At 48.6% G+C, this 24162-nt stretch overlaps 1 protein-coding gene and 1 long non-coding RNA gene across 6 annotated transcripts in view; one reads left to right on the top strand and one right to left on the bottom strand.

The window, feature by feature from the left end:
• The window catches only part of ARHGAP44 (Rho GTPase activating protein 44), a 164250-nt gene that overhangs the window by 122113 nt on the left and 17975 nt on the right, over nt 1-24162 (top strand). For all 5 annotated transcript variants that reach the window (XM_059150041.1, XM_059150040.1, XM_059150038.1 and 2 more), the window contains exons 8-16: nt 3024-3092; nt 5515-5596; nt 5978-6105; nt 9165-9276; nt 10586-10667; nt 13230-13310; nt 15751-15864; nt 16512-16603; nt 17770-17950. In XM_059150041.1, the coding sequence (XP_059006024.1) occupies nt 3024-3092; nt 5515-5596; nt 5978-6105; nt 9165-9276; nt 10586-10667; nt 13230-13310; nt 15751-15864; nt 16512-16603; nt 17770-17950 (941 nt within the window). The remainder of the gene's footprint in view (nt 1-3023; nt 3093-5514; nt 5597-5977; nt 6106-9164; nt 9277-10585; nt 10668-13229; nt 13311-15750; nt 15865-16511; nt 16604-17769; nt 17951-24162) is intronic.
• Nucleotides 8388-9287, bottom strand: LOC131816901 (uncharacterized). The gene is made up of 2 exons (XR_009348231.1): nt 9148-9287; nt 8388-8603 (listed from the first exon to the last, which is right to left on the bottom strand). It is a non-coding gene; the product is annotated as an uncharacterized LOC131816901 (long non-coding RNA).

Raw genomic sequence — 24162 nt, 5'->3', positions numbered from 1 at the left:
TTTACATGAAGATATCCATGCATTCATGTGTATTTATCTGGATACATGGATACATTCACATAGATATGAATACAATGTTGCTACCATTCTGAAAAAAAGTATCAGTTCAGTTAAGAATAAAAGAAATAAAAGTTTTATTGTAGCTTCACTGCCGATTCTCTGATGTTCTTCCTTTCTTTGTGTAGGTCTGAGTTTCTGACTTATATATACTTTTTCATTCTCTCTTAAGAACTTTTTTCCCTTAACATTTCTTATAAGATAGTCTACGGGCAACAAATTCTGTAAGTTTCTTCAAGTCCCTTTACAGGGTAATTCTGTAGGGAACAGAATTCTGGGTTGGTGGGATTTGTTTTTGTTTTTGTTTTTTCTTCTCAACGATTTTAAATATTTTACTCCATCTTCTTCTGACTTGCACAGTTTCTGAGGCAAGGATGGAAGTAAGTCTTACCTTTGGTCTTCTCCTCGCCAGTATATTTGAACTTATGGCTTCTTTGACTATTTCATTATTTTTGCTTTTCTGAAGTTTGAATATGATATGCCCAGGTGTCGTGTTTTTTCCTTCTTTAGCCAAAAGCCCTAATACCCCAAGTCATGATATCTTGCTAATATTTTTAAACTTTAACTATAAGGAAATACATCACCAGAATTCATTTTAAACTGCAGAATTTATCCCAAAGAAACAAGCAAGAGATGGATACACACCTGTATAAATAAAGGCTTTTCAAGTGTTGTCATAATGAGAAATTAGAAACACAATATCCAGCAATAGACACACCATCCTTTCATGAATTAAATATCATGTGCCCACTAGAAAGAATAGTTGTCTGGGGGGTAATGAGCTACAAAATCCTCTGGTCCCATTTTTGTAAACCAAGCAATCATACAAAACACATGACTGATAAAAATAGATACAGAGTGACCAGCCATCATGGTTTTTAGAGCTCGTCTCTAGTGTGGTGGGATGCAGGTGAAGCTGGTGATTTACGCTGCCTCTTTCTGAGTGTGGATTGGCCATCAAATCAAAAACAAATGATTGTTGCAGCACATTAAACTCTGGTGATTATTGATTTTTTTTTCTTTATAAAGAAAATTCACCAATGATTTAGAAACATGGAAATTGGACTTAGTTTCCACTTTTATTTCTGACTTGGAGTGCAGCTTACTTGTCAGTAAGATCGTAATCTAATTATACCTTTCAAAAATCCTTTGGTGTTCCTGAGGGCACTCCCAGACGGTCTGTCTGCCTTTTCTAGGATCATCTTTTGGCAAAGCTCAAATGCTGAGTCACTGATGTCGTATTCAGTGTGACATTTAGTCCTTTAGGGGGTCCCTCCCTTTCCTCTGCCTGCTGAGCCATTTTGATCCTCTGGCTCTCTGTGTTTTCCCTGAGTTGACATATCTCCGTCATGACTGCTGCTAATGGATGTCCCCTGACCAAAGGTGCTGGGGTGGGGGTTGGCAGATGAACTCGATTCCTCTAGAACCTTTGCTAGATTCAGCAGCCCCACAGAGGCTTTTCTTTGCCAGGATGCTCTGGAGAGGGGGAGCTGAGACTTAGAACCCATTTAATTTCTCAGGAAAGTTACTGTTGCTAAGTCTGTGTTTCTCCTTCTGTTATATCAGCAGATGGTTATAAAGTCCTTACTAGTTTGTGAAATATGTTTCAGATGGTGGAGGATAGACAGTAGATAAGATCCTTGAACTCTCAGTAGCTACTCAACCAAAACTGGAAGTTGAGCACTTTACACCTAGAGAGTCCAATGAGAACTCTGAGTGACACTGTGCCTAGTGCCTAGACTGTTCCCAATGAATGTTAATTTATTTGCCCCCCCAACCCCTCCTTCATTCTTTGAAGCTGGACCAAGTGTAGCATTGACTAATCTGTGCTTGAAGCTCTCTAGAGAACAGATTTCCCTTTTAACTCTGTTCCTTGGGTGCAGAAACTTCCACATGGTCTGCCTGTCAAGGATACCGGAAGAGGAAACAGACAGCTGCTCACATCCCAGTGCTCTCACTGCGGATAGTGTAATTGGCAGCTGGACGGGCTGAGGGTGGTGGGATTGGTGCAGAATGCTTGAAGTTTCCACACTTCAGGCTGTTGGTGAAGCATGAGGTTGCTTGCTTGAATCCTTCAGCATCTGGATCAGCTTTCTTGGGCTGTTCTCCTATTTTCCTCAACGTACCCATCACAGAGTCTTCTCTCGACTAAGCATCACTTGTAAAGATCTCTCCTACCTAAGGCTCCCAGACAGGAAGGACCTTGAGAGCTCACCTGAGTTGTACAGACAAGGTCACACACATTGCATGCTAAAAATCGTGGTTAGTGACCGAGTCTGCACCCTTCTCAGAATGTACTTCTATCATACATCCCTATGGGTGTTTCTATGGAACTGAAACCCTTCTCCTCAGAGGAAGGCACATCCCAGATTCAGGTGCCACATAAAGTCATTGCCCCCGGTCCCACAGAGAGCCGGGTGGCGAAGGACAGTTAACACCATGAGATTTGCCTGGGGATTGACTCAATCCTGGTTTTTCCAAATTTCGAATCAGCTGCCCTCCTTTGAACCCGCACATCTGTCTTTGCCAACTTCCCCCAAATTGGTGCATTTCTGCCTCTTTCCCATATGCTTGTGATCGACCAGTCAGTTTTGGGGGGTGAAGAGAGCAAACCAGGAGAAGAGAGGGCGGGCCATTTTCAGGAGTGGTGACACTGGCTACGGAGATGCATGGAAGTAATTTGCACATCACTCCCCCGCACCAGCTTTCCTGACTCTGGATGTGGTTCATGTGTTACAATCCCTGGGGAGACGCCTGGCAGAGGTGCTCCTTCCACACTTACTCACTCTTTGGAGTAAGGGCTGGGAAACGCAGGAATGCCCATGAGAAAAGTCTTTACCATGGCAGGAATCGTTAAAAATAAGGTTAAACAGCAGCAAAGGCTCTTCCTTCTAGATGTCTAGACTCACGTGTTAGCCGGTCAAGTGTTCTCTGTTTACCTTGGTTGTGCATTTTACCTTCCACAGGACCAGCTCTCGGCAGACATGTACAGTTTTGTGGCCAAAGAAATCGACTATGCAAACTACTTTCAAACGGTAAGGGTCTAGAACGGTAAGAGAAGGTCAGGTTCGCTCACAAGAGTCAGGGCATGGACAGGAAGGAACGTGCCATGAAACCTAAAGGCCCTTGGAGCACGTCGTGGGAAAGAATATGGGATTTAACTCTTCTGTCTGTGATTAAGTCCCGTCTTCTATTTCTCCTTGTATGGATTTCTCTAAAAATCTAAGAATAAAACTGAACCCATCCATGAAGATGATAGCAGCCCCCGTGGTCTGTGGCCGTGGTTCTCAATTAGAGGTGATTTTGTCCACTACTCCAGTGGCTGCCTGGCCATGTCTGCAGGCATCTGTGGCCATCACCCCCAGCTGGGGGTGGGGAGGAGGTGCATCTGGGGAGGAGAGGTCAAGAGTGAGGCCAAGCATCCTCCAGTGCGTGGGACAGTCCCCCACAGCAAGGAATGACTCAGACCCAAATGTCACTCGGGCCAAGGTTACAAAAGCTGGGTCTGTCATAAACAAGGAAACTGGGGAGAAGAAGATAGCCCCGCCCCCAGCTCATAATTGTTTCTCATTTCGATTTTGGCCCAAGACAATGACAAGTAGGTAAACGATGATTAATGTGGCCTGTTCGCCTGTCTCTCATCGATGAAAGCAGATTTAGACCCGAGAGAAACAGGATCTGAGTCATCCGTACTCGAATGATCTGGTCCAAATAATTAAGACCCTGGCTCTCTACCAGGGTAAGTGCAAGGCAAGTCGAAAACAAAATAAAACAAAACCAGCGACAATTAACAAAAATTTTTTTTGAGAGAAAAAATATAAATTAAAAATCCAGTTAAGTTCATGTTCGATCCCCCAAAAAGAACCGATAAGCATTCCTTCCAGCCTGGAAAGTTTATTTTAAAATAATAGCACTTTCTCAAGTATATTCCATGGGGTATATTTACAGAGATAATATTTTAGAATTTCTGGAACTTAATGACATTTTTGACATTCCAAAACTTTCTTGGACTGCCTCCTTGCCATTCATGTACCGTTCTTTTTTTCAATGTTCTGATTTTTTTTTAAAAAAATCTAATTCTTAACTAGTTTAGTTTTTACTTGGAGACAATAGTATCTGCTCTCCATGCCAACCATTTTTTTTTATAATTTTTAATTTTTTTTATTAACTTATAATCTATTATTAGCCCCAGGGATACAGGTCTGTGAATCGCCAGGTTTTCACACTTCACAGCACTCACCATAGCACATACCCTCCCCAATGTCTATAACCCCACCCCCCTCCCCCTCCCCCCCTCCCCTGGCAACCCTCAGTTTTTGTGAGATTAAGAGTCTATTTTGGTTTGTCTCCCTCCCGATCCCATCTTGTTTCATTTATTCCTTTCCTACCCCCAAACCCCGCATGCCTCTCAATTTCCTCATGTCAGGAAGATCATATGTTAATTGTCTTTCTCTCATTGACTTATTTTGCTAAGCTTAATGCCCTCTAGTTCCATCCATGTCATCCCAAATGTGCCAACCATTTCAATGGAGAGATTCGCTCCGCTTTCCTTCAGGTGCACCGAGTTGCAGGGTGAGGGGTGTCTCAGAACAGAAATGGCAGGACTCTTGCTTACCCGGGTCCATCTGTTCTTGTTAACATTTCAGCAGCTGTGTCATTAGCAGAATGGTCAGAATAGGTAAATTTGAAAGAATTTGGGTTTTAGGGCTGCATCACGGAGCCGGAGCCGTTGTACATGAGCCCAGGGTCCTTGAGGATTTTGGACCAAGCCCCACGGTTTCCAATCAGTCATATATTGAACTCACTTTGCAGAAACCAAGATAGATACAGCCTAGCATTCAGTTCTGTCATCTAGGCAAATGAATTTAAAAAAAAAAAAAAAAAAAGATTTATTTAGAGAGCAAGCGAGTGGAGTGTGCATGCTCGGGGGTGGGGGGCAGGGAGGAGAGAAGAGAGACTGCCAAGCAGAGTCCTCGCGGAACCCAACACGGGGCTCAGTCCCAGGGCCCTGAGATCATAGTCTGAGCTGAGACCAAGAGTCAGATGCTTCACCGACAGACTGATTTCTAACTGTGTCCCCATTTATATACTCCTGTTGCCCTCCTCTTGGTTGCCTTTGCTTTGAGGATGGGGTGTGAGGCAAGGTGGGGTCCTGGTGGAGGCAAGCTGTCTGTGTAAGACACCAGGGCCCTGGGGTGGTCCCCCTTGTCCTGGTGTAAGACACAAGGGCCCTGGGGTGACTCTCCTGCCTCCCAAATGTCTCCTTGAGGGTATGGACTCCTTTGCCTGCTCTGAGGAGGAGGCAAGCTCGAGCCCTCATTTGGGGTGGCCTGAGAGAGAGCAGGGTGAGGTGAGGAAGAGGGAACACCTTCACGCAGAGCCCCCCCACAGTGGGGTACAACAGCTGTGCTCCCCACGCTCCTGCAATGGGTAATGCTCCCCCTTGTGTCTCCTCAGCTCATCGAAGTGCAGGCTGAGTACCACAGGAAGTCCCTGGCGCTTTTGCAGGCCGTGTTGCCTCAGATAAAAGCACAACAGGGTAAGTGCAGACCTTCCCTGGAGCGGGGAGGTGGGTGAGGCCAATTGCCTGCCGGGATGAGTACCCCCGGGTCTCCTCCAGCCCCACCAACGAGCCTCCAGAACTTTCCACACTGGTTCTTTGAGCCAGCACACCCACATACACACTGCCCACCCCCCCAGGGGTAAGTTGGGAGGTGTATGTGGAGGTGTGTGGTTGCGTATCCGTATGAAGCCCAGCAGGTCCCGGCGTTGCTCACTCCCCAGCTGTCTGCCCCACCCAGGCTCTTCCCTCCTCCCCAGACCACAAGAATGGAGACTGAACTGGGCCTCTGTGTCTTTGGGAGTCAGGCACAAGTGCCCATCACTAACTGATGGGCCCCTCTCTCGCTTCCCCGCTCAGAGGCCTGGGTGGAGAAGCCCTCTTTCGGGAAGCCTCTGGAGGAGCACCTCACCATCAGCGGCCGGGAGATCGCCTTCCCCATCGAGGCCTGCGTGACGATGCTTCTTGAGTGTGGGATGCAGGAGGAGGTAGGACTGGGGACCGCTGCACCCAGCCCCGAGCAGGTGCCCTGCTCCGGGCCACAGAGCCTGTGGGACTCTCCTTCCCTCCCTGGCCCCCACCAACCCAGACCTGTCGCGATACGGGACAGCTCCCCATCCTGCAGCACACACATTGGTCCCGCTCTGTTACTCGAGCTTTCACTTGTCGGGGGGAGGAGGAGTGTGCGAAGCTGATACCACTGGCCCCTGAGAAACTTCTGGCCCCGCTCCAGCCATCCTGTCTTCATATTTAACAGGTTGAGGCCAGACCGCTGCTCCTCCCTCCCTCTCCCCTCCTGTTCTCTTCTTTTTCTGCCCCATCCTCTGCCTTTTCCTTCTTTGCTTGATGAATTCCATTTTAAAAATAGACCTTTTAACCTTTCTGATCGTGACTCTTCGAGAGGATCCTGAAAACAGGATTGATATTGACAGGGACAAGCCCTTCTTAAGAGCCACATGTAAAGAAGTCTATGGCAAATGGGCGACTCTTGTTTTATTGGCGTGTAAACCATTTCCTGGGAGATGGAGCTTGCGCTTGGTTTCTTCTCTAGGCGCTTCTGAAATCTTTGGTCCATCTTCCTTTGATCTGATCGATATTCACTCAGGGTGGGCCATGCATTTGCTGCTAAGCAAAGTATACACGTGGCTTATGAACTTGCTGGGGGGGGGGGGACACGTGTCTAGCCTCTATCTAACACAACTGATTAATTCAGATTTAGTCTTTACGTGGGCCCTGGGTCACGTGTGACAAACCGAGCTCTGCACCAGAGAAGGAAGCCAGTGATCGTCCAAATGCATGTCGGCCGCCGCCTCTGTGCCAGGCGTGTCCACATGCGGGCTCTTCCCAAGGGATGGGATAAATGTAGGGTTTTGGGACCACGTTTTAAGCGCCGGGCATTCTCGTGTCTGTTACTGGTTACTAGGTGTGGAGATCGTTACAGTCCCTGAGCCAGAGCCTTATGGAGGGAGGTGAACTGGGCCTCCCCTCACCCCATCGCTTTTTAAAATTGTGGAAAAACTGCAACACATAAAGATGAAATAATGAGCCTCATCACCTAGATTATGGACCGCCCTGCTTCCCCTCTGCCTCCATTCCTGTCCCCCAATGCCTGCCTTGGATAACTAGAAGCCAGTCCCAGACACTGTGTCATTTCATCTGTAATACTTGAGTATGTTTCTCTAAAAGATAGGGAATAGATTGTAATTATATATAATATCGAACATAAAAGCACTGTGTACAAAACGGAAACATAATATGTTCGTGTCTTCAAATATCATCAACGGGCTCTTTCTCCCTCTCCCTACACACCCCTTCTTTTTGCTTTTCCCTACTTTGTACCAGCTTTTCTCCTTGTAGTAACAGAAATGCTCAGGTTGTCCCTAGCCTGGGAAAAAAAAAATAGCTTTTTTTCCAATCCAACTACAACCTCATACTCCTTCCCCAGCTCTTCGGTTTTGTTCCTGCCTTGACTCCCCAGTTCCCCTCTCTCTCCTGCCAGCAGTTTGGGATTGCCAGCACCATCAACCCCTCCCTGCCCTCAGGGAGCTTTTGGGTCCTTCCCCCTCCTCTGGGCTCCACTCCCATGTGTGCCACCATTTTTTCAATATGCACCCACAGATTTTCCTCGGACACCCCCAAACTGCACTCACTAGCTGTTTTAAGAAGCTCCTCCTCCTCCTCTTGAATTTTATCTGTCACTCAGTGAAATGGCCTTCTCAGTGACATGGTCAAAAGTCTACAGGCTGTTTGACAGCCCTACTCACTTCTCTTGGGCAGTATCTGTCACCAGGTGCCATTGCATTTGGTTTCCTCCACGACAGTGGCGTGGTTCTATGAGAATCCAACCCACCGCTTTGGTACCTGCTGTCGCTTGCTCTCGGGCACAGCAGCCTTGGTCATGCACTCGTCCAAACATATTTATGGAGCTTCCTCCCATATAGGGACGGAGAGAGCTCTGGACATCTACTCAGAATGGAGCTAACCATCTTAACAGGCCAAACACTCTGTATTCCAGACCAGGAACATATTCTTTGGAAGAAACTCAGAGATCCACATGGTGGCCACAAAAGGTCGAACGTGCAAGGACTGTTCTGCAGAATGCCAGGAGCTGAGAAGGCGAAACCAATCAGTAGCTCTTGGGTCATGCCTAATTCACCTGTGGCTTGAGGGTTCCCTTCTGACTCTGACCTGCGTTTGTGTGGTCAGTGTACCCGTCTTCTCTCTCTCTTCAGAGCTCACTTGTGTGCAAGGGACAGTGGTTCGCTTGGAAGCCATGATAAGGATTCAGAAGTAATTTTAAGAATGAAACACGGAAAAAAAAAAAAAAAGAATGAAACCTGGCAGGGCACCTGGGTGGCTCAATCATTAAGGATCCGCCCTCAGTTCAGGTCATGGTCCCAGGGTCTGGCATCGGGCTCCCTGCTCCACGGGAAGGCTGCTTCTTCCTCTGCCGCTCCTCCTGCTTGTGTTCCTTCTCTTGCTGTGTCTGTCAAATAAATAAATAAAATATTTTTTAAAAGAAAGAATGAAACACGGAGGGGCTGATGGAAGCATTGCTCCCTAACAAACCACCCCTAGTTTGCCGGTCCCCTGAGGACATAGACTTGGTCTCTAGAAGTAGAGGCCTGCATCTCCCAGGACACACACACGCTCTCGCCCTGTAGAGCTTTTCCCATCCAGCTTCCTACACCCCCGTGTCTGACCAGGTGTTGGCCGACTTCCCCAACATCTCTCCGGATCACACCAGAAGTGGCAGTGCCCGAGGTTCATTCATCCCGCAGATGCTTAGTGAACCAGAACAAGGCGCCACCCCGCCCCAGGCACTGGGGACACCGCAGTGGGTGAAGCCCGGTTCCCGCTCAAAAGTTGCTTCCGTGTAGAAGAGGGGACATTTAGAGAGCGGGCAGCTGCCGTGCTGGGGGGCGGTGATGGGGAAACGGATCAAGGTCATCTGGGAGGGAGGGAGCGGGGAGGCCGCGTGCGAGTTGGTCTTGCTCGTGGGCCTTCGCGCGGCAGGGCTGTGCGCTGACCCTCTGTGCTGTTGCAGGGGCTCTTCCGTGTGGCGCCGTCTGCCTCCAAGCTGAAGAAGCTGAAAGCTGCCCTAGACTGCTGTGTGGTGGACGTGCAGGAGTACTCAGCAGACCCCCACGCGATCGCAGGTGGGCGCCTCCGCCGCTTTGTGAGGGGCCCCCAGTGCTGGAGATGCTCAAGAGGAAGGGAGCGTGATCCCGTGACCCTAGAGGCAGCGGCTTCCCAGCATGCATCAGATACATCCGGGGAGGGCATGTGGTCACATGACTCTCAAGCCAGCGCATGCGTCCGATGTATCTGGCAGAAAGGGGCGTGGTCACATAACGCTAGGGCCAGCACCTTCTCAGCAGGTGTCACATACATCCGGGGAGGGCGTGTGGTCACATGATCCTCAAGCCAGTGTACGTGTCGGATGTATCTGGGGGAGGGCATGCAGTCACATGACCCTGGAACCAGCAGCTTCCTAATATGTGTCAGTAGCTTCCTAACGTGTGCAGAAGGGCGCATGGTCATGTGATCCTCGAGCCAGCGGCTTCCCAGCATGCATCAGATGTATCCAGGGAAGGGCGCGTGGTCTCATGACCCTGGAGCCAGCCAGCCAGCGCACCTCTCAGATGTATCCGGGGAAGGGTGCATGGTCACGTGATCCTAGAGCCCCCGGCTTCCCAGGTTGCATCAGATGTAATGGGGGGAGGGGAGCAGGGAGAGTATGTGGCCATGTGACCTTCAAGCCAGCCACTTCCCAGTGAGCATCAGATGTATCCAGGGAAGGGCATGTAGTCTCTTGACCTTCGAGCCAGTGCATATGTCAGATGTATCCAGGGAAGCGTGCATAGTCATGTGATCCTCGAGCCAGCAGCTTCCCAGCATGCATTCCACATATCGGGGAAGGGCACGTAGTCATGTGACCCTCATGCCACAGCTTCCTAACGTGTCAGATGCATTCGCAGAAGGGCGCATTGTCATGTGACCCTTGAGCCAGTGGTTTTCCGGCATGCGTCCCGTGTATACTGGGAAGGGCGTGCAGTCATGTGACCCTCGAGCCAGCCGCTTCCTGGCTTGGATCAGATGTATCCAGGGAAGGGTGTGTGCTCACGTGACCCTCACGCCAGCGGCTTCCCCGCATGTATACGCTGTGTCCACCTGAGGCTCAGTTTTACGCCTGGTTGCTGGGGCCCGGTGAGGAGAGATCTTCCCAGTGTGCGGAGAGACAGTGAGGTGATGGTGGGAAATAGGGAGAAACCAACGTGATTGGCAGTGCAGGCCCCTCTGCTGTGCCAGAACCTCCGAGTCGTACACGTGGGAAACCACCGTTCGCGGTGTGGGGATCAGGGGAGCCCGTCCCCAGACGGACCACCCCCACGGGTGACGCCGGCTGGTAGGACCCATCTTTGCCAGCGTCAAGTGGCTCAGAGCCATTATTGTGTCCGTGTCCAGGAGCTTTGAAATCTTACCTCCGAGAGTTGCCGGAACCTCTGATGACCTTTGAACTCTATGACGAGTGGATTCAGGCTTCCAAGTGAGTACGCCGCGCCTTGAAGTGTGTGGTTGGGTAGGGTTATTTGCAAGGATTTGTTGAAATGACCTCTGATCTTAGGGCTCCGCTTCTTGGCATATATGGTGGAGAAGTGCTCGTGCTTGTACCCAGAGAAGCGAGTACAAGGACACCGATGCCGATGTCATTTGGAATAGGAAAAGCCTGGATGTTGTTAAAGCTGTATTGGTTGGGGACCAGGGGCATGAGTAAATAAATCTCGGCGTATTTACACTGTGGCATACTCTGGAACGCTGGAAAACCCTGGTGGAGCTATTCCTGCTAACACAAAAAGATGGGGAGACTTACTTTTTAGTTAAATAAAACAAGTTAACAAGGACACATATAATATCCTGTTTTGCTTTTTTAAAACACAACACACTCAAAACCCTGTAATTGCAGGAGTGCCTCTATATATGCATGAGTGCATAGAAGGTTCTGAAAGGGCTCACACAAGCAGATCATCATGATTCCTTCTGAAGAGAAGCACAGAACAAGGGGAGGGTCACAGGGTCTTGACTCTTACTTGTACTCGTTAAAAAGATGTTAATCATGGCCCGTTAATGGCTAATATAAAAACTTGACATCTGGTCCGCAGGGTGCCCGAGATGGGACATGATTTCTAGAGCTCTCTCGTAGCAGGTTTTGTCTCAAGGCACAGCCAGCTTAGGCCCTCAGTAGGAATGCTCGAGTACATATGTGCGTCTGTAGGTCCTGCAGCTGACCTCCGAGAGAAGGCTCTGTGTGTGGCGTTAGAGAAAGGAAGCTAGCTCCCATCGTGTGGTGGGGCACTGTTTTTTTGTGGGTTCTTTTGTGTGTTTTTTTCCCAAGGTGGAGTAGAGGCTACGCATCGGAAAAGCCTGGCCATTTACCTGGCATGCTTGCATCTCCTGGTGGAGCGTGGGTGTGAGCTCCGTGATGATATTGACCATGAGCGATGCCTCTGTCCAGTGTTTATTAGGGACTTGTCACTGCTCTGATCTCATTAGGTGCTTTCAACTCATTTAATTGTTACAGGAACGAACCCTTTGAAGGCAGGTTATGCTGTGCTCCCTAGCTTACAGGTGAGGAAGACAGGTCCTAGAGCAGGTGTGTCACCAGGTTACCTGCCATCTAATAAATGACAGAATGAGGAGTCGAGTCCAGGGGATCTGGCCTGGAACCCACGTGCCTACCTATGGCACTTCGCGTCTCTCTAGAGCCCCTCAGTGGTCCTAGCGATGAAGAGAAATGAGAGCGTAACTGCTGATGGAAACCATCCCTTTTATTTCTGGACTGTATACTCGATCTTGATGCTAGAGGAGCCAGAGAAGGGAGAACAGCCGGGGCATCGGGATCTAGCCAAGTCCTGGCAGCATCTGCCCTTTCCCCTCAGGTGCTGATTTTAAAGCTTGAGATCAACCAGACCCTCTGCTGAGCCCTTCATACAGAGTCCCCTTTGTACTGCTCGTGCTGACTCTGGGTGGGAGGTCGTCCTGTGAGCCCATTTTACAGATGAGGAGAGCGAGGTTATGGAGAGAGTCGGTAGTTGGCACATGATCATGGGCAGGATGGAGCTGGGTCTTTAATGGCTTCCCTGTACCAAACCCTCCTTGTCCAGCCTTTGGTCAAATTGAAGCCACTTCACAAATACGATCTGTTAACCTCTCCGTTTCTAAGTGGCTCATTTGATTTGCACTTCACAGTCCTAGGAAAAGTGTGTTTTGGAGGATGGTTACCCCTTCTCAAAGCTGAACTGAGGGAAAAGAGAGATTTTTCTCCCCTTGGCCAGGATCTGTGGATGGACCTGTGGGTACACAGTAATGACGTGTGTGGGTGCTGGTCACCACCCTGCCTCGGGCCCCAGGTTAAGGGCTCACAGCTGAGCGCTCACCCTGCCAGTGTTTTTCTGGAGAAGATTCTTTGAGCAGAAAGACCTTCCTAACCATGTATGCCTTGTAGATTTTCACGAAAAGCGTATAAAAAATGTAGTCCTATAAGTAATCTCTTTTAATTCCTAGTGGCCTTATTAAAAAATAGATCAAAGTAAAAACCCTTGGAGCAGACCTTTTGCAGAGGGGACAGTCTTTGGTTCATGGAAATCATCCATCTCTGAGTTAGATCTTGAAGGTCAGATTTTCTTATGTGTATATCGAGATCATGTAATGTACTGATTCAAAGGTATTTTTTGAGCACCTGTGATGTGTCAGATGCCAAGGAACTTTAAATACCATTTATTGAATAGACAACAGGCTGCCCCCTGGTGTGAAAGTGGGTTGAGCTCTCTTGACTGGTATGTCGTATCCTGGTTTCTGTGCTGGAATCTTCCTCCTGACAACTCCACAGCCCTGCATTCACCTGAGACCTGTGGCACGTACCACGGCAGTTTGCAGGGCAAGACAGGGGCCACAGAAAGGGAAATAGGTGTCACTCAGCACTTGGCTGATAATGGCTCACTGGTATGGTCATTCGCAATGTTGGCTTCTCATTCTTTGGCTGGTTAGTACGATTGCCAGTGAGATCTCATCAATCCCTGCTCAACCAGCGGCTTTCCTCTTTATTCTCCAGTATTCAGGAGCAAGACAAGAGGCTTCAGGCTCTGTGGAATGCTTGTGAAAAGTTGCCCAAGGCCAATCACAACAACATCCGGTAAGTGGACGGATCCTAGAGACCCGGGGTCAGGGTTATTTAAGCCGCACACACACAGTTTCCTGGCAAAAGGTCGTGGTAACTGGCATGCGCGGCATTTTAGGGGGCACCGATCTTGGTTAACACACATGGTCTCCTTTGAGCCTCAGACGACCCTGCGAGGTTGTTAATTACTATATTGACAAGGACAGAATGGAAAGCGCTATGTGACTCTGGAAAACCGTTGGCTAATTCAGTTGAGTTCTCAGATGTGTAAGAAGCAAAGATAAATGCAAGGTATTTTTAAGATGTTGTGGGTTTATCTTTTTAAGGTTTTTTTAATTTATTCATTTGAGAATGAGCACATGAGTCGGGGGGGAGGCTCAAAGGGAGGGGAGAAGGAGACCTCCCCCTGAGCAGGGAGCCTGATGTGAGGCTCGATCCCAGGACCCCGGCAGGCAGACGCCCAACCAACGGAGCCAGTCCGGCTCCCCGATATTGTGGGTTTATTGTAAAGATAAGTGTTCAGGCACAGCTGGGAGAGGCTGAGCAAGGCTGGAGCTGCTTGGCGGAAGTGTCCTTGAGCTCGTCTACAGGGAGAAGGAGCCAGAAGAGTACCTTCTCGTGCTCCACCGTTCACCGCTTCTGGCCCACACATCTCTCTCTCTCTCTCTCTCTCTCACTTTTCTTCCTTCGCCCACCCCTGGATTTTACTTCCCGCTCCTCTACAGATCTTTTCTGCACCTTCGCACTCTCTGCTTCCTCCTCCTTCAGCTTGCCAGCACCACTCCTAGTCCTGCCGCCCCCCTCCATGCTTCCCTACACGCAGACTCCCAGCTTCAGCCCCTGTTGCCGTCTGCCCGAGTATTTCTGCTTCCCCGTTCAAAATTCTAGCAGCCGACGGTATGGTGGGCCCTTGAGAAATTAAACATAGAATTACCATCCGATCCGGCCACGCCACTTCTGGGTATATATAGACCCAGGAGATGGGAAAACAGGGACTTGATACTTGTACGCTCCTGTGTGTGACAGAATCACTCGTAATAGCCGAGAGGTGAAAACAGCCCAAACGGCCATCACTGGGCGAGTAAACAAAATATATATATGACGCAATACTCAAGGACATGGTGCTAAATGAAAGAAGCCAGACCCAGAAGGACAGATACTGTATGATTCCACGTCCGTGTGGTACCTGGAGTTGGCACATTCACAGAGACAGAAGGGGTGAGGGAGCAGGGGCTGGGGGAGGGGAGCACGGGTTGGGAGGAGAGTGTTTGATTTGTATAGAGAGTCTGTTCTAGAAGCTGAAAAGGATCTGGAGATGGATGGCATGACGGTTCCATACAGTGTGAAAGTCCTTCGTGCTACTGACTGTAATGCCGCCATCCACTTAAGAGTGATTAAAGTAGTAATCTTTATGTATGTTTTGCAATTTAAAAAAATTCCCAAGAGCAATTTACCGTACGGCTTCCTCAGGAGTTCCTTGAGCTGTAATTCACATAACATCGTGTCCTTTTAAAGTGCGCGATGTAGCGGTCGTATGTGTGTAGGGTTGCATGACTGTCATCACTGACTTTAGATCACGTTCCTCACCACACAAAGGAACGCTGTTCCCATTAGCAGTCACTCCCCCATCCCGGCCCCTGGCAGACACGAATCCACCTTTTCCATCTCTGCAAATTTGTCCCTGCTGAACATTTCACCCGGGTGGACTCCTACAACATGTGGTCTTTTATGTCTGGCTTATTTCACTTAGGATGATGTCCTCAAGTTTCATCCATGCGGGAGCATGTGTCAATATCTTGTTTCTTTCCGTGGGTGAATAGTATTCCATTGTATGGCTGGACCATGTTTTATTTATCCTTTCCTCCTTTGTGGGCATTTTTGGATGGTCTGCACTTTCTGCCTGGCTTGCATAACACTGCTGTGATAAACATTTGTGTGCAAGTTTGTGTGGGGGCAAATTCCTCTTGGGTAGGTCTCTGGGAGTGCATTGTTGGCTCATGTGCTGAATCTATGTTTAGCTTTTTTTTCCATTAGCTCTCAAAGCCCCACGGAGGTTAATCCCGGGAGGACACCACCCCTAGCTTATAGAGCTTCCTGCTGATGACACCTGGACACTTCATTCCTCATGTCTGCACCCAGGGAGGGTAGCAGGTGACTGAGGTTTGAAAAGAAGGAGGGGCTTCGGTCTCTAGACACTGAGTCAGAAGGAAAGATGGGGAATTTCTCTGGCCAGGGTTCACTGATACAGATGTTGACATGTAGCAGAATGAGATCAGAGTATGTTTTTCAAGCATTCTCATGGCTTGGCACGTTACTCGTCTTCGTTGTAATGCGGGATGTATGCGTCTCTTCGTCCGCAAGATAGGCTGCAGTGAGAGAAATTTTTGCCCTCTGCTGGTGAAACGTCGCTGGGGTTGAGCCCAAGTCAAACCTGGTGCTTCTGTCTTCCTTTCAGATACTTGATCAAATTTTTATCCAAGCTATCAGAATATCAAGATGTGAACAAGATGACTCCCAGTAACATGGCAATTGTGTTAGGACCCAACCTCTTGTGGCCGCAAGCGGAAGGGTGAGTGCACAGGGAGGAACTTGCATGGGGTAGCATATGGGCAGGACAGCCAGGGCCCCAGATAAACAGTAGGCCTCTTTTATTTGTCAAGTCCTATTTCTCTCTTGGCCTGCTCATGTTTTAGGTGCAAGAGAAGACCCAGAATTCTACAGATCTTTCTCATTGATAGTCAGAGCTGCAGGCCTGCAGCGAGGGTCTTCTCTGAGCTAATCTAAGTCCGCAGTGGGCCAGGCAAGTTCCTCCTGGGCCTTCCTGATGGTCCATGAAGAGCAGACATCCCAGAATCTGGATGCCAGGGACGGAGGGCTGTCTCGAAAGGGAGAACAGTTGGAAAGCGGATGAGTCTGGCAGTTGTGAGAATCACACCTCACAATGAAAGCTGCCTAATACCTGGTGATTTGGGTGATTCCATGTATATTACTCATTTACATATCTCCTTAAGGAGGCCTTCTCTGGCTAACCCATTCTGTAGAAGAGAGAGAGAGGTTCAGAAAGGTGAAGTGTCCCTCTGAAGGAAAAGCATACTCTTAGCCCTAGGTCGGAAGGCTTAAGGTCAGGGGTCGTTCCTGGGCTGTGAGGCCAGGCGTGCCTCTCCGCTGCCTCTGCTGGTAACCTGGTCCTGCCCTCTCTCTGCTCTGTGCTCGCAGGAACATCACAGAGATGATGACGACGGTTTCACTGCAGATTGTTGGGATCATCGAGCCCATCATCCAGCATGCAGACTGGTTCTTCCCTGGGGGTATGTGGTGGCATTGAGATCCAGGGGTGGGAGAGTCGGGGAAAGAATAAGAGTATTACTGGGAGTTCAGAACTTTGCAATCAAAGGCGTTTATAATTAATCTTCCTGCACATCTGCATGAGTCATGGTAGCTTCTTACCATCTAATACCTGACTGAGCGACATTCTGGCCACAGGATGGACACTGCTTGCACTAACCATGTTTGTGGATTTTACTGGTCTAAGAACCACACCGTGGTGTCTTCAAATCTACAGATCGTGAAATGCTGGAGCAGAAAGGAAAGAGAGCTCGCCTGCTCTCAGAGACACCACATAAACCTGAAATGGGTGTGGTGGGAGGATGAAATGTTAACCGTTCTGAGCCCTGTCCATCAGAGGCAATCAGTCAGAGCTGATCTAACAGGGAGGAAGATGCATCTTCTTTCCTTGGTTCAGGTGTTTTGACCATGAACGCTCTTCACTTTTAATGTCCTAAGAGTTCTGTTGTTGACACAGCTGGGTGAGGGTGGGAGATCAGGATAAAGAAGTAAAGGAAGTAGGAGTGTAAGGCGTAATTCTGAGAGTTTGCACGTGAGCAGACTCATTTGCCATTGCAGGTGCATAGGTTGTGGCCAGGAGGGAAAGGGATACTTCCGAGTGTCACTTGACAGCCAACAGTCATAGTGACCTTGGTGAAATCTCTAGTTTCCAGTCCTTTTTAATGTTTTCTTTTTGGTTTTCCAGAAAGGTAATGTCATCACCTATAAATAATATTGCCTCTTACTTAATTTTCTTGTCTTACTCCATTGGCCAGCACTTCTCCAATAGTGTTAAATAACAGTGGTGGGAGTGGGTCTTGCCCTTTTTCCTGATTTGATTAAGACTGCTCTGCCTTTTTCAGAAAGTACCCACCTGTTCCTCTTTACCTAAATTTTTTTTAATCATAAAAAGAAATTGTTTTATTTAATATTAATGCTATTAATGTGATAGGTGAGCACTGGTGTTCACCTGCTAATATGATGAATTATATTAGGATGAATTCGTATTAACAGGTGACCTAATCTTGAACCACAGGACACCATTTTCTACAGGTAAAGTGTAGAGGACAGGCCATGCGTGGTCATCTCTCTCCTGGCCAGGAAGGGTGTGACCAATAAATCGCATACACCCATTCTCTCTTCCCTGCAGAGATAGAGTTCAACATCACGGGGAATTACGGGAGTCCCGTACACGTGAACCACAACGCCAACTACAGCTCAATGCCCTCCCCAGACATGGACCCCGCGGACCGGCGCCAGCCCGAGCAGGCCCGCCGGCCCCTCAGCGTCGCCACGGATAATATGATGCTGGAGTTTTACAAAAAGGATGGGTATGAACCAGTGTCCCTTTGTCAGCGTTGGGGGGGCAGAGGGGGGAGAGGTGGGGGGTTATCTCCAGCCTGGATTGCCGGGATTAGGCTGCACTCTCTGCAGTGGTATAGGCGATTTGTAGCAAATAAGCTCTCGCCTCCTCCTCTGTGTTTGCTCTGGACTGTTGTGACTGAGTCCCTTAGCTTGCTTCCCTGGCTCTAGGGGCAGAGGTAAGTGCAGCCTTCTGAGCTGATGGCTGTGATCCGTACTGATTACTTTTCATCACAAGGAAAAAAAAAAAGTTGACCAACAAAGGGAATTTAAAGAAATAAGTGAATACTTTATTTTCACTCAAAATGTATGAACATGTGTCAGTTGTCAAATCCCACATGGTTTTCACCGATGATGGCCCTGCTCCTTCCCGTTCTTGAGCAACGCTCGGGCATAAGCCTATCCTCGAACCGTAGCTGAATGTTTTATCTTCAGAACTTGTCAGGTTCAGTCTCCCTGAAACAGAGAGCAGACCTAACCTTGAAGCAAGAATGTAAAATTCCTGTTAAGTGTTTAAGACTTCTGCTCATCTCCTATGACTGATACCTGCAGTCCCTATGATGTAGGCGCCACGAGACTCGTAAAGGCATTCGACCTAATTTGCGTGGGAACGACCCTCTCGACACTCCTGTTCACATCCGCTTACAGGACGTGTAACTGTGTACTGTGAGTCCTGAAACAAACAAAATGGGCATCAACAGATTTTGTAACAAGCACAGCGGATTGGTGGGGAGCACCTGCCAGGGCAGCCAAAGTGTGTGCATCGAGAGCGCCCCATAAGCTCAGTGCGTCAGCCGCTGCGTCTTACAGAAGGAGGCAGCATTGCACTGTTTGCTCCAGCAGGTCCATGGTGTAAAGAATTAAAAATCGCTGCTGGGATACAGAATTCAGCGGCTGCTCTTTCAAAATGGACCAGGACCAGAAAGCCCTGAATGGGAATAACAGAGATTCGGAGAGCTGCCTTCTGCCTCTCTGACCCGTCTCAAGGCAGCCAGAAAGATTGGCTTGCTTATAAGGTGTATGGCCTGAAGAGCCTCAGAGGGGAGGTTGAAAACCAAGAATTGTAGGGGTGCATCTTAACTGTTCACCTTCTTGATTTCTGAGTGGAGGTTGGCATCGGGGACCTGGACCTGTGTCCTGGGATGATGGATCCCCGCTTGTCTCCTTACTCTGCGGAGACCCTTGGTGTGGGGGTTAGGGGGGCTCTGTGCTGTTGATTATGCTCCAGCTAATGAGGAAAGAAACACTAGAAATTCCTAGATGTCAGAGAGAATAGGGGGAAATTCCTTCAATCTTTTTTTGAAGATTGATTTATTAGAGACTGGGGGCAGGAGCAGAGGGAGAGAGAATCCCAAAGCAGACTCCCTACTGAGTACAGAGTTCTAGGACGGCGGGGCTGGATCCCAGGACCCTCCCTGAGATCATGACCTGAGCCGAAATCAAGAGTCAGACGCTTAACCGACTGAGCCACCCCAGCGCCCCCTCCTTAAGTTTTTAAAAAGGAGCATGCTTTGAGTCTGATCTTTGCATGGTGAGAGAGAGATCCAGAAAGAGAGAGGAGCGCATATTAGCAAGTCCCTCAGATTTTGTTTTTAATCTCAGTTTAAGCAGCTCTGTTCCTTTGAGAAATATGTCTAGCTGAGAAGATACCCCGGAGGATGAATTCTGGTCCCAGCTGGGTTTTGGAGAACCGCTTTGGCCCTAGTGTTTCTGCACCTGAGGTGTGCTGCTCTGTCCTTTTCCTGCCAGACCCTATCAGATACCCAGCACCCCATGAAAAGCAATCCGGTTGCCACCTATGGGACAGTTACTGCTGCGGAATCTTGGGGCAGTCCAGTCTGCTGACTCCCCAGAGTTCGCAGGCAGAGGCAAAAAACTTGAATGATGATTTTTTTTTTAAGTGGGCTCCATGCTGGGCGTGGAGACCGATGCGGGACTTGAACTCACAATCCTGAGATCAAGACCTGGGCTGAGATCAAGAGTCCGACACTTAAAAGACTGAGCCACACAGGTGCCCCTTGAATGGTGATTTGTTAAGCAATTGCCACCTCTCTCTGTCATTCAAGAACTTTGCAAATAATTTGCCCGTTCCATACACTGTTCTGTTTTAAAGCCAGAACCGCCACCATCTACTTGAAGAGCATACGGGCTGTGCTGCAAGAATTGCTCTTGCAAGCTAAGTGGATATGGTTTATGTATCTTAAAACCTGCATTAAACGTTAAATGACGTGGAGGGCTTAAATGGTGTAAGGGCACCCTTGCTCCATTGTCTGGGGCACTGGCCTGGGTGCTTTAAGGTACAGTGAGTTTGCAGATGATCAATTTCTAACCAGCTTTCCCAGAAACAGAAACCTACAGTTGGAAGTGTTCTCAGGGGAGAAGACAGCCATTTGCACCAGCGGAAGGCCCTTGTGCTATTTTTGCAATAGTAAGGGAATTCTCCGCATTTATCCCATTTCGGAGCTCTTAAGATCTATGAGACACATTGTAAAGTCTTCAGACTACCCTCTTGAAACACTGACAAATTAAAGCCCACTATGAAAGCATTTTGGTCAAGTTAAAAAAAAAATTGTACATCGTTTTCCTGGTGATGGCTTTTATATCCTAGATCTCATACAAAGTGGTTCACTCCCTGCCCCCGCTCCAGGCTTTGTCCTGCTGCTTTTGATTAAGGATGACTCAGGAAATGGAGTTTCTTGAGTAAGACCTGGAGGCAGATTTTAGAGCTCACATTCACCTTTCTCATTACTGTGATTGACAGAATAATGCCTCCCTCCCAAAGCTAGCAGCAGGTCCTAAACCCTGGAACCTATAACTATTACCTTATTTAGGAAAAGGGTCTTTCCAGATGTGATTAAAAGAAGGACCATAAACTAAGGGGACCACTCTGGATTACTGGAGAGGCCCCTAATTGCAATCTCATATATTATAAAATTCAGACAGAGATTTGATATACACATGCAGAGAAGGCAAAATGTGAAGGCAGAACAGAGAGATTTAAGAATGTGGATGTGACTGCGTGCCAAGGAACGGAAGCCACCAGAGGCCGGAAGAGGCAAGAGACAGTTTCTCTCCTGGAGCTCCTGGAGGGAGCACAGCCCTCCTGCCATCTTGATTTCAGCTAATTGCTGCTGATTTTGGCCTTCTGGCCTCCAGAATGGGAAGGAAATAGATTTCTGTCATTTACCAACTTTGTGGTGCTTGTTACAGCAGCCGCGGGACCTGATACCTCCCTCCATATGCCAGGAGCTTTGTGGTGAAAATGGCAGCAGGTGCTTGGTCCTTCTCCCCCCTGAGGGTCAAAATCTAACCGCACTCCCTTGGACAACAGGCTGGCCTCAGCGACTGACTGATCTACCGGAACGTGACAGAAGTGACGTGCTAGGACTTTGGAAGCTGGGTCAGACAGAGCCTTGTTGATTATGCGTGCATCTCTTGAATACTCACTCTTAGAACACAGTTACCTTGCTGCGTGGGAACCCAGGCAGCCTCTCGGAGACAAGTTAAAGTCACCGGCTTTCACCCCCAGCTGAGCACCGAGCTGACGGCCAGCACCCACTTACCAGCTTTGGGAGGGAATGGTCTCAGAGCCTTCCTCGCCAAGCCGAAGCTTCTCAGCTAATGCTGTGTTTGGTACACAGCTGTGCCTGCCAGACTCTGCCAAGAATATGGATTTGTGACCCAGATAAATAATCTGCTTCGTTTCAAGGGTGGCTCGTTATGCAACAAAAGGTAGAACAAGCTTTTTTAAAAAAAGTCTGCCGTCTGGTGGCCCCAACCCCATTCTTCAAGGCTGCCTTAATTGGCCTGGGCTAGGATTCAGACACTGGTACTTTTTAAGTGTCCTGGCTGATTCTCATGTGTCTCTAGGGTCGGGAAGCACTGAATCACAGAAACATTTTGCCAATCTGAATTTGGCAGTGATACAATTTAAAAAAAAAATTTTCAGAACTTTCCTTCTGTGGCCCTTGGATGTTGGTGTGAGATATGGGCTGTCCTGACTGTGCCAACACTCTGAACCACAAAGTATTGATTAGTTCACACCCCGTGCTCTTACACTCTGCGTAAGCTCTGACTTGGAAATTTGAGGGTACAGGTTACTATATATTTTTCATACCTTGTTTGTATTGGCTTTTTGTTTTGTTTTATAAAATAGTGACATCTATTTCATGGATTCTTTGTCCCAAATAATACATGAAAATAACCTTGCAGATCCTTTTTATTTTTCTGACAACGGCAGAATGCCGTCCCTGGACCCATCAAACATTTTTTTTTGTGCAAGCCCTTTTGCCTTCTGAAGAGTTGGACAAGATGTCTGCACTCTCTTGCCCATCCGCCAGGAAGGACCCATAGTCCCTAAGCATTTGTCTGATGCCTCCCATTGGCCATGTCCCCGGCCTGGTCTCAAGAAACTCAGCTGGGATGGTTGAGAGGGCTGCACTTAGAGGCACGAAGAGAAATTATGTGACTGATGGACTGTCCTTCCTTGTTCACATCTTCCCGATGGCTCTGATCCTCCCCCTTTCTACTCCTCTCTGTCTCCACTCCCTGCCCGCTGCCAGCTGTAGACTTCAGAGACCCTACTGGGACCACCACTGCCCATCCCATAGACACCAGTCTCCCTGCTGCCTGTTTGCTGCCTTCTCGCTCCAGCCCATGCTCTCCACTCTCACCCTGCTGGCTGACATCCATGCCACCATGCCAGCTCAGTCCTAGCCTCTGGAGTCCCAGCAGGATGGCATCTGCCCAAAGAAATCCCAGTGGCCTTGGCTTTTTATAATCAGAAGACCAATGCTCAGTCCTCTTTCAAGTCTCCAAACCTGACATGCCTGCCGCCATTTTGTTTGTCGCACAGCTGTCTGGTCCTCTGAGACCCACTTGACTGCAACCCCAAAATCTATGGGGATCTTTACACCAGAGCCACCGGTCTACCCTAGAGCTCAGTTTGCTGTGTCGCACGTCCTTTTCCTGTGCTGGACACCTGCTCTGCAATGGGTCTTGTCCCACCCATCTGGACCTCCATCTCGATGTCCAGCACTTTGGAACAGGGCCTTTAATTGAGAAGGTCCCAAAGCGATGTGAAAGGGGCTCTGTGTACAACTAGTTGCACTGTTGGTCATGTTGGGTTGGGAGGGGATGGAAACCTGGGGTCTGATGGGCTCGGAAAACTCGATTCAGCACACAGAAACCAGTTCACGTAGTGTATGACTTCTTAGTCTTTAACATGTCATCACGGTCAGAAATCCTTGTAAGGTGGCTGTGGCATGCTTCCTTTCCCAGATCTATTAAATCAGAAAGCCCGTGGTCACCTGACAACCAGAACTAGGGTTCCAAAGGCCTGTAATTGCGGATATTAGGGTGCTCTGCTGAGCCTGCAGAGGAGGATGGGCAGCACACAGAGACTGTGACCCCGAAAGGCATGTCGCCGTGGACACCTGGTTGCAACAATTTTATTTCAGATAGAGCCTCAGGCTGTGTGAAGACGAGCTTACCTAGAAAGTCATCTGGGTTACTGGGAAATTTGACTCCTCTTTTGGGTTTGCATTGACCAAATGGACCTTGTTAGAGGTATATTCTCGGCCCAGGGCCCCAGCTCGGCTTCCGCATCACCAGGATTGACACATTTGTGGGTGCTGAGATCAAGTCTGCGAAATGTGGCCAGCCTTTATTCGTACTGGGGAGGTGAAGAAGCTTTGTTGTTATGTATTTAAGAAAGGAATTCTTTATCCCCAGAGGAACTGGAAATTACTTGATTCTGGCCTTTCCTGAGTGAGTGTAGCCAGCGCTAAGTCTTAGGATTTTTAGGTTTCCTGTCCCTCACCATCTGGGGACCCCGCAAACCCCAGCCACTGCTTCCTGGCTCCCAAGTTTATCTTAAACATTCCCTGAACTTACAAGTCTTCAGTGGATGCTTGGGGACCTTCCCAAATTCCCCAGGCTCCTGGGTGTCTGATGGCAGATGCATTTCTTTTCTCCTCTATCCTGGCTGGCCTTTGCCAAATGTAACTGCTTTTTGGAACAGCCATCAGAACGTTCCAGATCTCTCTAGACTTGAGTTCTTCAAAACAGTATATTAGTTAGTACCTCTGGCTAGGATTATTCCTGACCAGGATTCAAAGGCAGCGTGGCAGATGTCTGTCCTACAGAGGGGAGAAAAGGAAAAATCACCTGCCTAATGCTT

This window comes from Mustela lutreola, chromosome 15 (genome assembly GCF_030435805.1).
Source record: "Mustela lutreola isolate mMusLut2 chromosome 15, mMusLut2.pri, whole genome shotgun sequence".
Classification (NCBI taxonomy): Eukaryota; Metazoa; Chordata; class Mammalia; order Carnivora; family Mustelidae; genus Mustela; species Mustela lutreola.
The sequence above is the reverse complement of the archived record's forward strand: the minus strand, read 5'-3'. Positions and strand labels throughout refer to the sequence as shown.